This window comes from Podarcis liolepis (assembly GCF_965112155.1).
Source record: "Podarcis liolepis genome assembly, chromosome: 7".
In the NCBI taxonomy this organism is placed as follows: Eukaryota; Metazoa; Chordata; class Lepidosauria; order Squamata; family Lacertidae; genus Podarcis; species Podarcis liolepis.
Window position 1 is genome coordinate 52,036,387 of NC_139561.1, and position 16,243 is coordinate 52,052,629.

At 43.0% G+C, this 16,243-nt stretch overlaps 1 protein-coding gene across 2 annotated transcripts in view; it reads left to right on the forward strand.

Moving 5' to 3' along the window:
- Window positions 1–15,562, forward strand: part of CDYL2 (chromodomain Y like 2) — a 69,799-nt gene extending 54,237 nt beyond the window's left edge. For both annotated transcript variants that reach the window (XM_083514984.1, XM_083514983.1), the window contains exons 4-7: window positions 1,461–1,633; window positions 5,311–5,521; window positions 6,012–6,155; window positions 10,707–15,562. In XM_083514984.1, coding sequence (XP_083371110.1) covers window positions 1,461–1,633; window positions 5,311–5,521; window positions 6,012–6,155; window positions 10,707–10,865 — 687 coding nt within the window. In that variant the 3' untranslated portion in view covers window positions 10,866–15,562. The remainder of the gene's footprint in view (window positions 1–1,460; window positions 1,634–5,310; window positions 5,522–6,011; window positions 6,156–10,706) is intronic.
- Window positions 15,563–16,243: the final 681 nt, after the last annotated feature.

Genomic DNA, 16,243 nt, shown 5'->3' on the forward strand with positions numbered 1-16,243 from the left:
ATTTTACCACCTGTTTTAAATAAAGACAGCTGTCATGTTGCTTGGTTTGTTTCTTGCAGGCAGGCATGCACATACACAACTGCTTAAAAGTACAGAATCTGCAAATCACAGAGGAAAATCACAGAGGGACGCGGGTGGCGCTGTGGGTAAAAGCCTCAGCGCCTAGGGCTTGCCGATCGAAAGGTCGGCGGTTCGAATCCCCGCGGCGGGGTGCGCTCCCGCTGCTCGGTCCCAGCGCCTGCCAACCTAGCAGTTTGAAAGCACCCCCGGGTGCAAGTAGATAAATAGGTACCGCTTACCAGCGGGAAGGTAAACAGCGTTCCGTGTGCTGCGCTGGCTCGCCAGATGCAGCTTTGTCACGCTGGCCACGTGACCCGGAAGTGTCTCCGGACAGCGCTGGCCCCCGGCCTATAGATGTGAGATGGGCGCACAAACCCCAGAGTCTGTCAAGACTGGCCCGTTCGGGCAGGGGTACCTTTACCTTTACCTTTACACTATGCAGTTACTGGGGAATGGGACCTAGTTGCATGGAAACTTCTGTACACACAGAGGCTTTGTCAATTCAGACATCTGTGCCCAATACATTGATGCCAGGGGTTTTGTGCACTTGGAAGTTGAGACAGGATTAGAGATGTATCCTTGATCCCCTTCATAAGATGAATGTGTCAAGGGGGTTCTATGCCAGGTAAAGTGATTTTACCACCTGTTTTAAATAAAGACAGCTGTCATGTTGCTTGGTTTGTTTCTTGCAGGCAGGCATGCACATACACAACTGCTTAAAAGTACAGAATCTGCAAATCACAGAGGAAAGCCCACACTTACACAAAGTGCAGTACTCAGGAGGGACAGAAAAAAATGGGCATGATCCTGCTCTTCCTGCAGTGTACATTGGGTTGTGGGTGTGGGTGTTATACTCCCAAAAGTTTCTCCAATTTGCAGCCATTTGCACATCTCCCCTTGGCCCGCAAAAGGTTGGCCAAGCCCTGTTCCACACATTAAGTCTACACAGTCATTTGAAGAGTCTGTACAGTTTCTGAAGACCTGAAAAGGAAAAACAGCTCTTCTGGGGCCCACACCACTGCACAATACCCTTGTGTGGTAATTTAGACAAGCTTTTTTTGGAAGAAAAGCAGAGGGTGCAATTTAAAGGGTGGCAACATGAAGTCCGAAGCAAACCAATGACCTTAAATTTCCTTCCTCCTTATTTCGCTAGCAATGCCTTTTGCTTTTGAAAGCTGCAAAGCAACTTATAAATAATGAGTGTAGAGCAGAGATAGCCAAAGTGGAGGCTTCCAGGTGTTGTTAGGCTTCAACTCCCAACAGCAGACCCATCCAATGGCCAAAGTAGTATTGAATATATATTTGAAACGTGCAGTTGTAGCTGAAACGGTGTGAAGCTAGTGATCACTTTAGCTGTGTGTGTGTGTCAAAGAACTGTTCTTGTTTTTTGGTCTTCACAGATCATGAAGGAGGTCCGGAGAGCACTGTGCAATGCGTCAGCTGACGACAGTAAACTCCTGCTTCTCAGCGCAGTGGGTAGTGTCTTCTGCAGTGGCCTAGACTACTCCTATTTAATCGGCAGGTTATCTAACGATAGAAGAAAAGAAAGCACGAGGATCGCAGAAGCTATAAGGTGACTTTGTCTTGCCTCTGATGCTCAGGAGTTGCCGTGCATGGGGAGGAGGTCTTAAGATTTTATTTTATTTTAGTTTTTGTGGTCACTGTACATGTTTATGTGTTTCTTTGCTTAATAGGGTTGTTGTTATTGAGTTGTTATTGTTTTTTATTTTGATTATGTATTTTGTGATTTTATTTTGTGATTTTACCTTGTGAACCGCCCTGAAAACTGTGGGTATAGGGCGGAATAATAATAATAATAATAATAATAATAATAATAATAATAATAATAATAATAATTCACTTATACTAGCAGCCACTCTGAAGTTTTATTACAATCAAGAGGTGTATACATTTTGTTAAAATAAATGAGCAAAATTATCACGAAGAACAGATACCCTCACAGCTTAGAAATCAGTGTAGGACAAACTAAAAAATTGTTGTTGTCACTATTTTACCCAACTCTCACCCTAAGGCCCTAAGGTGGGTTACATTGAAACACAATATATACAGCAGATGGCACACATAATCAAGCCTGGAGAGTTGACGTCGGTCAGGGATAGGGAAGCTGTCGGCCTCCAGAAGTTTGTTGCACTACAACTCCCATTATTCCTGTCTGTTGGCCATGCTCACAGGGGCTGATGTGATCTGGAGTCCAGCAATGTCTGGACAGCCACCAGTTCTCCATCGCTGGCTTGGGCAGTGGTCCTTGGCGGGAGATGTTCCAAGTGCGTCCCCATTTTCATCTGGGAAATTTGAAAGGGTTGAGCTCACCTGGAGATCACCAAGATGAAGTACAAGTCCTGTAGAGGTTTTAATTGTAGCTTTCCTTCCTTCTGGCATGTCAGATATTGCCTCGGGGACTTCAGCATATTCATAAATTTCAGCACTCATGATGATTCCTAGCATGGCAGCCTTGCTTGATTAAAACAAGATTGTGCAATATGGCTGAGCCTAACAAAGGAGGTGTTCTGCTCTTTTCCTTAGAAGTAAAATGACCTCATTTACATGTAAATGGACTACTAGTGCTAAAATGTGGCCTTCCTTTAATAAGTGTCATATTATTTTTAATAGAAATCTGCCTAGTGTGAAGCACGTTCCTTAAATCCGTTGCCAAACATGCTCCTTCCTGTTTGGAGCCCGATCCCAAACTGTTGCCAATTAGTGCCCATGCAATCATGACCCATTTGTGCCAATTATGTTTCTGGCTCAGTGTTTCGTTTGGGAAGGTCTGTAGCTCAGGGGCAGAGGAAAAGGTCCCAGCTCCAACCTCTGACTGCTCCAGGTAGGACTGGCTAGGGCTCCTACCTGAAATCCCAGACAGTTGCTGCTTGTCAGAATAGACAATACTGAGCTACGTGGACTCAGTATAAGGTATCTTCCAATGTGCTTGAAAAAACTTAGTTTGTAGTGTACCCCAAAAATTGCAAAGGAAATTGCCACTCAAATCAGGGGTGATTTCAGAAGTTGCACAGGCATTTTGAAGTTTCAGGAGGCTACAGTGTCATAAAGCAGGGGTGGGAAGCTTTGCTCATCTCAAGGGCCGCATTCCTTTCTGAGAAACCTTTCAGGGGCCACATGCCATGGGTTAGAGGCAAAAGTGAGCAGAATTTGGCCTTTGGTACAGCAAATTAGTTTCTTCACATGCAAGCCCATCCCTCTCTATCCTCCTGTCTAGACAAGCAAGAAGCATGATAAGAGTTCAGGAATACGTTCCAGCCAGAAAGGAACCTTGCCAGGAGAGTGCACAGAATGGCTGCTGAGGGATGTGGCTCAGAGGAGAGTACAGCCTGAGGAGAGTCATGGGGGTTGCATTTGAAACCCCCCCCCCCCGAACCTGAGGTTCCCCATCACAAAGCCATCACATCCACGTATCTCAGGATCATCTGTTTTAAAGAATATTTGGGTGTTTCTCTTTTAAGGCATTGGGACGCGGGTGGTGCTGTGGGTTAAACCACAGAGCCTAGGATTTGCCGATCAGAAGGTCAGCGGTTCGAATCCCCGCGACGGGGTGAGCTCCCGTTGCTTGGTCCCTGCTCCTGCCAACCTAGCAGTTCAAAAGCACGTCAAAGTGCAAGTAGATAAATAGGTACCGCTCTGGCGGGAAGGTAAATGGCGTTTCCGTGTTCTGCTCTGGTTCGCCAGAAGCAGCTTAGTCATGCTGGCCACATGACCCGGAAGCTGTACAACGGCTCCCTCGGCCAGTAAAGCGAGATGAGCACCGCAACCCCAGAGTCGGTCACGACTGGACCTAATGGTCAGGGGTCCCTTTACCTTTACCTTTTAAGGCATAGAATCATAGAATCAAAGCACTGTAGAGTTGAGAGGGACCCCAAGGTTCATCTATGCAGGAATCGCAACTAAGGAATCCCTAGCAGTGAGTTAAATGCCCATGCAACATTTTACAAATTAAAGACAAGCAGTCAGCCTGTTTGAAGGAGAGTGACAGCTGAGCCAGCACAGAATTCACTGGCATGTGTGCACCACTTGTTCAAGTGGCAAAGCCGACCAGATGTGTAGGGCTCGCATTGCAGCTGAAGGATGCTTTTCTTCACCCTCCGTAGACATCAGGAAACCACCCAAGCCAAGATGGGTGGGGAAGGGCTGCAGTCCAGCAGGCAGGGCATCTGCTTGGCATGTTGAAGGTGAATCAGTAAAAACAATGCTGAGTTAGATGGATCAAGGGTGTGTCCCAGGATAAGCAAACTTCTTAGGTGTACTTGCTGCTCTGGGTAGCTATAGATCAGCGAGTAGCGCATCTGCTTTGCACACAGGAGGTTCCAGATTCAGTCTGTGGCATCTCCAGGTAGGGCTGGGAGAAACCTCCTGTCTGAAACCTTGGGGAGCCACTATCTTTCAGCATGGACAGTTCTGAGCCAGATGGATCAATAGCCAGACCCATGATAAGGTAGCTTCCTGTGCTCCTATAGGTTGCAAAGGTGAATCCATTTTCAGAGGGAATAGGCATGAGTGATAGGGAGTGGCTGTCTCCAATGGGCTTTATTCGTGAGGTTCTCTTAAGTTATCTGGGACGCAGGTGGCGCTGTGGGTTAAACCACAGAGCCTAGGACTTGCCAATCAGAAGGTTGGCAGTTCAAATCCCTGCGACGGAGTCAGCTTCCATTGCTTGGTCCCTGCTCCTGCCAACCTAGCAGTTCAAAAGCACGTCTAAGTGCAAGTAGATAAATAGGTACCACTCCGGCGAGAAGGTAAACGGCGTTTCCGTATGCTGCTCTGGTTCTCCAGAAGCGGCTTAGTCATGCTGGCCACATGACACTGAAGCTGTACGCCGGCTCCCTCGGCCAATAAAGCGAGATGAATGCCGCAACCCCAGAGTCGCTCATGACTGGACCTAAATGGTCAGGGGTCCCTTTCCCTTTCCCTTTACCTTAAGTTATCTGGCTCCCTTGCCAAAGGTTTCACTCCAATCCAGCAAGGTCATTCTCAAGTTTGTTTCCTTTTATTGCAACACTATATATTGTAATCATATATATATTACACATACATTAACACAGGAGGTTTCCAAGCAAGGCACAGCATGCAGAAAAGCGAACAAAAATGCAAAATAACAGAGGTTCTGCACTAAAAAGTGTTCTCAGAATTGCCAGCAATTTCCGGTAATTTCCTGATGGGATGATTGACATTTTTTGGAATGTAATTAGTAACAGTTCTCCTCCTTTTCTAAAACTGCAGGGATTTTGTCAAAGCTTTTATCCAGTTTAAGAAGCCAATCGTGGTTGCGATCAATGGACCTGCTCTCGGCTTGGGGGCTTCCATTTTGCCGCTCTGCGACATCGTCTGGGCGAGTGAAAAGGCCTGGTTTCAGACACCTTATGCAACTATTCGTCTCACTCCAGCTGGCTGCTCTTCGTACACATTCCCACAGATACTGGGTGTCGCTCTGGTAAGTCTGCTTCCTGGATGATTTCGGTGGTCCAAATCCAGGCAAATGGCTTGGATCTAAAAGTGCCCTTCTGCAGGCACAAAGCCTCATTATCAGCTCATAGAGAGACCACTTCTGACTTAACGGAAGAGGATTGCACAAGGAAAGTGAGCTGAATCCAGAGTTTCTCTTCTGTTGGGACAAATCCTCATTCAACCATATGTGCAATGTGGTTTGCTATTTCTTCCCCTGAATCCCATACCTTTGTGGTTTTAACTCACTTAATGCAAACAGAGTCCTTATGCTTTTTCAGCCTGAAGGCAGCATCCCCTCATAGCCAAACTTCTGGGGGCCAGATGCCAGTGTTGGCTGAGGGGCTGAGGCAAAAGTGGGCAGAGCAAGACCTGTGACTCTTACCTTTGTACCAGAGACTACATTCCAGCCAATCAGAAGTCTGAGGAGGATTTATACACACATTTCAGCGTCTTGACTCAAATATGTTTGGTTGCAGGCAAATGAAATGTTGTTCTGTGGAAGGAAGCTAACGGCACAAGAAGCCTGCAGCAGAGGACTCGTCTCCCAGGTTTTCTGGCCCACAACGTTCGGGCAAGAAGTGATGTTGAGGGTGAAGGAAATGGCATCCTGCAGTGCAGTGGTAAGAAACGTGCAGTCGCTGGGATTGGCTAAGGCATGGCAATGTTCATTTTTGGAAACGAAACTCACAAACTGATATAGGAGTGTGGAGACATGGATTCAAGCTTGGAAATATAAGAAACCAAAAGTGATAGGTTTGCCCATTTGTATAAAAGCATCAGCTACAATAACCTTTTTTATATATATATGGAATGCTTCTGGTTTCTTAACAAAAGTCTTTTTAAACATTTTTTTCAATTCATTATATAGCATTTCCACCACATAAGATAAAATGTACCATCTTTTTCTTTACATTTCCAACAGGTTTTAGATCCCTTTTATACATTTTTGCCACTTTCTCTGGTGCAATGTACCATCTATACATCATTTTCATATACAGTGGTGCCTCGCAAGACGAAATTAATTCGTTCCGCAAGTTTTTCTTCTTGCGAGTTTTTCGTCTTGCGAAGCACGGTTTCCCATAGGAATGCATTGAAAATCAATTAATGCGTTCCTAGGGAAACCGCCTTCAGACCAGGTCCGGGGACAGTCTGTCCCCCGACCGCTTCTGAAGGCTGGGGGGGGGACAAGGGCTCTGCTGTCCCGGGGAGATTTTAAAATGCTGGGGGTCGGCAGCGAACGCTTCGCTCCCGACCCCCAGCATTTTAAAATCTCCCCGGGTCTCTGCTGTCCCGGGGAGATTTTAAAATGCTGGGGGTGGGCAGCGAACGCTTCGCTCCCGCCCGCCAGCATTTTAAGATCGCCCGGGGCAGCGGAGAAGTCTCCGCTGTCCCGGGAAGGCAGGCGGGGGGGGGGGAGCAAAGACTTTTGCCCCCCGCCCCCGCCGGCCTTCAGAAGAGGTCCAGGACCTCTTCTGAAGGCCGGCTGTGGGCGAAAGTCTTTGCTCCCGACCGCCAGCAATTTAAAACAGGTCCCCGGAGATTTCCCTATGGGCTTTCGTCTTGCGAAGCAAGCCCATAGGGAAATTCGTCTTGCGAAGCGCCTCCAAAACAGAAAACCCTTTCGTCATGCGGGTTTTCCGTCTTGCGAGGCATTCGTCTTGCGGGGTACCACTGTAATTCTCTTTCAGTAAAATAAAATCTATAATTTTTAAATTCACCTTCCACATCTTTTCCCAGTCTTCCAATTGTATATTATGACCTAAATCCCTAGCCCACTTTATTTGTGCTGACTTTACCATTTCATCTAGCGTTTCCCCATATAACAGGAGATTATACTTTTTTTAAAGTAATTTCGTATCATTACAATATCCTTAGGTGCTACCTGGCTTGCTCTATTTCTTAGCCTGAAGGGAATAGTTAAGACTTCTTTTATGTATTTACTGTAAAAGCTAATCTCATCTCTTCCAGAAACTTCTAGTTATCAGGATTGTTGGGAATAATAATAATAATAATTTAATAATAATTTAATATACTGTAAACCACCCTGTTATCTTCAGGTGAAGGGCAGTATATACATTTAATAAATAATAATAACAACAACAACATAATTAATATGCAGTGCTTTGAGGACTCTAAAAAACTAAATAAAAATATTTTGTTATTCTTGTTACTGCAATCTTGGGGGGCTTTTTAGGGAAAGCTGGCAAGGATGCATAATCCTTTATTCAGGGATGGGGATCCATGTTTGTCTAAGGACTGCATTATCTTCTATGTGATCAGGGGGGCATGTCATTGGTGGGCGAAGGCAAGGGCAAAAGTGGGCAGAGCAAGAAGTGTAAATTTGAGCTTTGTTCAGTAGGCTAGTTTCTACTGACATTCCCCTCTCTCTTCTCAATCCAGGCAAGCAAAGAGGCATTATCAGAGTTCAAGGACACGTTTCAGCCAGACAAAAGGAGAGGGTGTGAAGCAGGGTGGGTGACAGGTGTTGCTTGAGTGGGTGGATGGCATGGGGAGATCCTCAAGGGCCAAACAGAGAAATTTGGGGAGCCTGTGGGTGGACTCTTAAGTCCCGGAATAAGCTTGGGTTGGTAAATAGATGGGTGAACTGGTGGATAGGAGTAGTGTTAAGCACTCTCCCTTCTGCCCACCAGTTTTCCCCTGCAAATTTCTTCCCCACCCCTGGAGCAGGGAATATTTTTCCATGTTGTCTGGCAAACATATGACAAACCCAACTGCATCAGAACAAAAAAACCATTTGTTCCTCCATCCTGTTTCCAACAGTCACCAACCAGATCCTTCTGAGAATCATCTTTGCTAAGCTTGCTTTTTATAATTTAGATACCTAAATCTGCCTTATAATAAGCCAGACCATTATCCTATGTAGCCCAGTGCTGCTTATGGAAACATTGTGGGGCTCATGGTGTCACAGGCACTAGCCAATCAAGGCTATGAGCTTCTGCTGCAGACTCAGTTTCTCAGAGAGGAAATTGTTTATTTGCACACACTACATTTGCACAGACTACAATATGCACAGTAAAAGTTCTTCAAGAGTAGTCCTGATTTTCAAATAATGTGTCATGTGTGGGATCTGATTTTCTACCCAAAGAAAAATAGAATATTTTTCTCACCTTTTATAATAAAAGATTGTAGCTCTGCCACATACTTCTCCAGCAAAGACAGAGCAGGTACTTGTTTCAGAGGAAAGGTTTGGAGACACAGCAAGGCACTTTTAATTAAATGAATTGCAGATAACATCTCACGTGGCATGAGAACCACAAAAGAAGCACAGACTGAAAAAGCACTGAAGCTCTTGCGGATTGTGCCGATAAGCACATAAATTGATCTGACAATGCCCCCAGCCGGATCCTGCATTCCCCATTGTTGCTTCCATTGTTATCCTTGTTTCTGATTTCATAAGATGATGAAATGTAGCCATGCACATAAGGAAGCCTGTAAAACAAGGATGGGGAGCGCCAGGCCTGTATTTCTGACCCTCAGGACCAGGGCCGGCCCAAGACATTTTGCCACTTGAGGCAAAACAGAAAATGGTGCTCTGCCACCACTGTCTCTGCTGCTGCCGCCTCCTGAGGCAACTGGGGGCAGCCTGGGGAAGCCGCAGCACACTGAAGGCGACAAGAGAAGCAAAAATTGAGGTCGGAAAGGAGCAGGCAGTGGCAGCCTCACTCTTCCCAGGCAGTGGCTGTGGGCAAAAAGCACAGGAAAAGTCTGGTAGCATAGTCCTCATGGGCCCAGATTTGCCACCCCTCCCAGCTGCCCCGAGCCTGCCACCTGAGGCAACTGAGCTTACCCCTCACTTGCCTATGTAGAGGAATGTGTGTACATGTGCAGAAATGTCTGGTTTTGCATGGCAAGAAGGCAACCTGTTGTACAAAGGTATATCATCCTCACAGCTCTACTCACTTTTTTTCTCGGGCTCCACCCATGGCTGGCCTTCAGTCCCAGAAGGCTGCCCATCAGGGAGTATTGCCTTCAGAATGAAAAAGCCCCCATCCCCACTATAACAGAAGAAGAAAGAGTGGTCAGGTGGAGAGTCACGAGCGAAGTTTACGATGCTCAATGAGCAATGAGCAACCTTCCAGGGGCCACATGCCAAAATAAAAAATAAAAATTAAATTTTATTTATATCCCGCCCTCCCCAGATGAAGCCGGGCTCAGAGCAGCTAACAACAGTAAAATAATACAGCATTCTAAAATCAATTTATTATAAAATCAGTTCAAATCTAATAATTATAATATAATATAATACAATAATATAATAATATAAAATAATATAAAATAAAAGTGGCTGGGACCAGAGGCAGAAATTGGGCAGAGCAACAGGTGTGCCTCTTACTTTGATATCTTAGGCTACATTCCACCCCCAACAAAAGGCAGAGGCTTCTACACATACATCTCTCCATCCAGGCATTATTGCGTTTCAAGGACACACTGCATCCAATAAACAGTACATGGAGAAGGTACAGAGTATGGCTAATGAGGGTTGTGGCATGGAGAGAGGTCTGAGGGCCGAATAGAGAGGCTCTGAAGGCCACATTCTACCCTGAGACTCCCCACCACTGGTCTAGCACATAAAATAAAAGTCTGCCAGAACAAAAAGTAATTCAGCAACTGGTGGAAAATGTTGCATAAAGGGGCCAACTGCATATCAAGGGGCCAGGTGGTCCATAATCTGGCTTTAGCCATTGAGAAGACCTTTTCTCTTGTCCCATCCAGACATTCTTCCCCCATAGGTGAGACACAGATAAGGGTCTCACCTTCTGGCCAGAGAACAGAGACTTTCCAAGCTGTATAGGAAAAAAGGCATCATCTTAGCGGTTTCATCCTTTCTCCAACCATCTCTTGTCACTCCATTATCCCACCAGCCAACTACAGTACTTGGAAAATGAATGTGTTAGATTTAGAACCTTCTTTGCCTCTTCTCTGGAGTTGTTTGTTTCACTAACATTCAGATGTTTTGTTCCTCCTAAGATCCTAATCTGGCCGCCCTCTTGTGTAGTGACACTGGCCTCACTCATAATGGGTTTTACAGAGTTTCTACCTCAGGAGCACCTACTAACACTTTTGCAGCTGCGTTCTGGGCCAGCTGCTGTTTCCAAAGAGTGAATAAATTGAAATGATGAAATGGGCTTCTTAACAATTTCTTTTCTTAGGTACTGGAAGAATCTAAATGCCTGGTCCGGAGCTTCCTTAAATCTGGCCTCGAAGATGTGAATGAGAAAGAATGTCAGATGTTAAAACAACTCTGGAGTTCTTCCAAAGGACTAGATTCATTGTTCAGTTATCTGCAAGACAAAATATACGAAGTCTGACATCCTTGCGCGACTCTGAAAGAGCAGGGAGGAAGAATGTTCCAAGAGTAAAGCGATTTCAGGCGTCACCAGGGTTTGAGAAAATAATATAAAAATCAAACCCAGACCCAGCAAATCCTTCAGAGGAATTTGTGATAGTGTATCTAACATACCTATGGTTGTGTCAGTTTCCTTGTGAGTTAAATAGAGAAGTTCAGTGGCTGTTCCTAGCAGGTTTGATTATTGTTCGACAAAGGAAGAGACAGATGTGTTAAGAACTGCATCTCAATGTACACTTGCCTAGAGAGAAGTGTACATTGCATGTGCTAGAAAGCACGAGTGTACCCCATCAAGGCATACTGCAAAAATCAATTGTTGTCTCTTTTTTTAAATTTAATTTATTTTTGCTACTGTAAGCAACTTATCATTGCGTTGACCCAAGTGGCTCAGTTTAGAATTTGGGCCGAAGCCACGCTTTCAGGGCCCACTTTAGAAATATTTTAATAATTTTGTTTTGTTCATTGAAAGAAGATAACCATGGAAAATAATTAAAAGGGGAGAGTATAATTTATATGTATGATGTAAAAAAAAAATATTTTGGAGAAAAGAAAAAGAACCTACTTGGATTTGTGTTTTCCCTGCTCTTTTGGTGAATTTATTTAATTTATTTATTTGTGTCTTGCTGTGTGTGTGTGTGTGTGTGCCCATACATACACATTTGATTGTTCGTCTAGTTAATATATAATTATCATTTTCAGATTTCCCCGGATTGGACAACTGTTTTGCACGAGTACACAAGCTCTGTGGTTTACAGTAAACGAATTGAGCTGTGCGTACAATAAAAACAAGATAAAGCAGGAATGCTGTAGGGCATTGAAAAGCAGCAGAGAGTAGACATCATTTTAGATACCTTAAAAAAACCAATCAAATGCCGAAGCTGTGAGTTTTACACAAGTCTCCTGACAACTTGAGGCATAGGTAGCAGGTGCTACATTTAAAAGAAAAGCTAATATGTTTACTATTTTCTTATTAGCTCCACATTAATAACAGGGTGAATGGTGCCTAACCTGTGGCACCAACAAAGGATTAAGCATTCCTTTGTTCTATGAAACTTAGAACCTTACCTTCATGAGCCTCCTTCCTCAGATGTGATGTAGTATATTTTGGAGAACGTTGAGAGAGGCCAGCAAGAAGCTGCTAGAGGATCATGAATTAGATGTGGAAAGGCTTTCATACTTCTTTCATTCTCCACCCCTCGGTGGCCAGACTCTCCACAGGTTTCCCTCAGGACAGTCTATGGTCATTTACTATTAGAATGTGACCCTAATGAATAGATTCTTCCATTTTGCCTCAGTTTATTATGTGTTTGAAGTCTCTGGAAAAATACCAGAAGGAATGCGTTCTTCAGATTAAGCAAAGAAGCTGGCAAGTCCAATCAAGATAAAAGGTGTGGGCTGTTCTAGTGCTTTGTATGGCGGGTCTGCATCTTCCGACGACTCTAAAAAATTATTGTTCTCTTAAGAATGCAAAAAAGAAATAAAAGGAATCCTGGGAACAGACTGAGGGTTCACTTTATCTCTCAGATTTCATGGAATACAGAGATTGGCTTCCACGACTTTCCCTATCTGTCTCTCTGTCTATTCTCTGTCTCTCTGTCTGTCAGTCTATTTTGCTGCCCTTTCAAGGTTAAGTAGAACACACTTTCCATTTCTTTTTACTTTTCAGAGGTTCCAAATTCAACTACTGGGCTTGGATTTTTTTTTATTTTGTTCCGTTTTTTGCTTCATATTTGGCAAAGCTCCACCTTCTAGTTAGAGCACATCCACGGGGATCTGCTTACAAATCAATGCAGAGTCTGGCTTCTTGTTCAGATTTGTCTAAATATTTTTGGAAAGCAATATTCAAGGTGGCTTGTGGAACGCTTGTTACCCACAAGTGTCATAAGCCAAGGCCGCATTCCTCAGTCAAGGGCTGATGCCTCCCTTATTCTCAGTCGTGAACCGTCTTAAGAAACCCACAAATCATTTTCGTCCAGTTGACTTCCTTAGAGTCAACATGTGAACTGGAGTCATAACCTTGAATGTACACTTGCAGGGCAAATAATTGTATGGGGAAACATCTTTCAAAAACATGCTTTCATGTCTCTAAACAAGTGCTGCAACCCCAAATGATGTGTTAGACATTTTAATGAACCAGTGGGAAGTCCTTGCAGCATGGGAAAATTATTGCTCTGTGTAGACTCTTGGGATGCGACATTTTGGTTTTTGAACAGCAGTTTTTCTTAATGTATCTGATTTTTCAACATTGTTTCTTCAACAGCATTTTCAAAACCGTCTCATTTGCCTTGGCAAATTAATAGCTGAACAAAACTGAGTACCATTTCTTCACAAAAATTAACTCTGAAAGCTCTAAAGCTTTTTTTAAAAAAAATCATGTCTAGGTGGTTAATTTAATTTCCATTTAATTTTTTTAAGAAAAATGGGCAGTGATTATTTTTTAATACACTTCCTTATTTTGTTTTCTCTTTCTATTGTCACTGGGTATTCAGCTGTATAGGTATACTGTATATATTAGACCGAATACTTTTATGAATATTCACAGTATTTAATTAAAAAATACATGCAAATTTGTTGTTAAGTATGTTATATTATTTCATGTAAATTGTTTTGTACAAATCTTTAAGGATTGGCAGTTTTTGCATTTGTAGATACGGTAAAATGAAACAATTTATTTCTGTGTCTTTCACTTGCATGTACATTTTCGCTGTACATAAAGTGTGGCTTTAGTTGGGTAACTTTCTGTTTCAATGAATAAGCTGTCTAACTTTAATAAGTATATATTTTCAAAAATATAAACTTTTATATTTCCGTGGTAGATTAGGGTAAGCGTTTTAGGCAATCTTTTTCCACAATGGTTAACCATTATTTTAATCTCAAGCATCCTGGGGTTGGTGCCAATTGTTTTCCTCTTAGAATTCTAATACACACTTTTACACTTATATATGCAGGCAGGGTGTTGTTTTATTATTTCTTTTGTTTTTCCCCCAACCTTGAAATAACAGAGTTTAAGGTACAATTTGTAAATTTTGTGCATTTGTGAATAAGCCTTACCACTAGGTTGAATCAAATGTTGTTAACTGCATAAGTAAGATGGAGGGTCCAATTAGATGTGATGGCAACAGACCCATGTTGTAGAACTTTTATTCTTCTTGTTATAGTTGCCATCATGCAGATATAAAAACAGAGGATGGGGAAAACTTCATGCCAGCCACCTTTCTTCACACATCTTTTTCCCCACTGAAACTCCCCCCTCCTCTCTAGTTGCCTCCTCCTATCCAGACTCTAAAACCAGGTATAAGCTCTCTAGAGGGGCAAGTTGCTAGGGATAGGTGGTTCTCAGGATAGGAAACACACAGACAGAGAAAGTGTTCAGTACAACCTACCTTCTAAGGAATGAGTTGTGTCATCATCATATCTAATTAGATCTGAAGAAATTTCCTCTAACACCCCCCCCCCCCCAGTTGAAGCATTCAGACATTTGGCAAATTTAGAATGCAAGGCCTTAAGTTTTTTCCTTGTGATATGGATTAATACGGGTTGTTTCTTTCAAACAACATAGTTAGGCTTGTCGGTGTGGGTATTGTTTGATATAAACTGCATACTGTCCGCCCAGCCACATTACTCAATCTCAGGCTCTCTCTTTTTTGGTGGCTGGGTCTATAAAAGTCAAATCTGACTGAAGCCAACTCTCTTTAGGAGACACTAAAGAAGTTTACATAAGGGACTTACAGACAATCTTAATCGTAGTGCATCTAAGTACTCCCTTTCCTGGATGTGTTATCTCTGTCTACCCAATTAACTGTATGTTTTTAAGCCATACTTAAATCTCTTTGCCACTACTTTAAATACCACACGGGAATTCAATTGCAAATTCACTGACATTGTCAACAGGATTTTAACTTCTAGGGAATAATATATATAAATCTATATGTATCTTCCATTAAAAAAATAAGGACCAAAGAGTTATCAATTATCCTAATGAATGAAGTTAAAAAATGAAGCAGTTTATCTGTACAGCAAAGGGTCGTCTGTTGATTCCCTTTCAACATGCATTTTGTATCATTCATTTCAGGGATAGAGAAAAGGGCAGGATAGCCATTGTGAGTCTATCTGCTTTTAACATGTTGGAACATGAAAGATAGCCAGTAAATGATGGAGTGCCTATTGGTAAGGCTTATTACCAAACTTTGGAGATGAAGCAAATAACCAAAAAAAAAAAAAAAAAACAGAATTGCAAATTTAATCTGTGAAGATTGTTTGATATCTAATGAGTGTCTTGCACAAAGGAATTAAAACATTTTCTGATTAGGCCCATAAGTTATTTTGTTGTCCAAATAGCATAGAATAAGATGGGAACAGATTCCAATATTTGTGATGAAGGAGAGTGCACAGTATATAACAAATATGAGGGTATAGGGCACCCCTTAACCACAGTGTTGTAAATAATATTTTGGAAGCTAGTTCAGTACTAGTTTCTTCTGATTTATCAAATATTGACTGTCTAGATCAAATTGTACACAATATATTTGTCAATGGTCCTGTAAACTAGTGTATGAACACATTTTTCTGGGTGCCTTAGAAGTTGTATTTTTCATGTGTGTTAATATGCAGTATTTATACATTGTGAGAAGCTGCTTTGAATAAAAACATTGAAACTTCCATTTTCTGACTTTGGGGTTATAAAAATGGTCATGGTGAGTTTTACCAAGGAGTGTCAACGTGTATATCCATTACTGCCAACATCAAACTTAAGGGGAAGGTGCATGCCAGATTTTCCAAGCAGTCAGAGGGTTCTTCACTCGTGATACAGGCCTGACATCATCACCTGGCAACCTAGGGAAATTGCTCCAGCAGGGCCTACCAGCACCAACCTCTGCCCCTCCACGTTGGACAGTTGGGTCTGTGAGCCTTCCTTTTCATATCCCCAATATCCTGGCATGGCACTTTGGGGCATTGCGATTAATCAAGATACAGATCACTGCCCTCGGCAGAAGAGGGCCTTCAGTGGAGATCTTGTCAGGAGATCATTTCTGCCCTCCCATTAGTCCTACTGAGGACCTTGCTCTTCCAGCAAGCCTTTTCAATCCAGATCTTTCCCAGCCTGTTTCTGTGTTGGAATTGTTCTTAGCTGTTTTATCATTTGAGGGTTTGCTGCCATGTGCCCCTTCAGGAGGAGGGCAAGATGTAAATTTAATTCATGCGTAAATGTTATATGGCGGCTCTCACCCACCCTTGCAGTAAGATGGACAGGTAAGCCCATCAAACTCAACCTAAGAGGTGCCTGTCAAAGTTACTTTTCCTAGTATTCCTTCACACCGGAAACTGTCCCTGCACACGTCC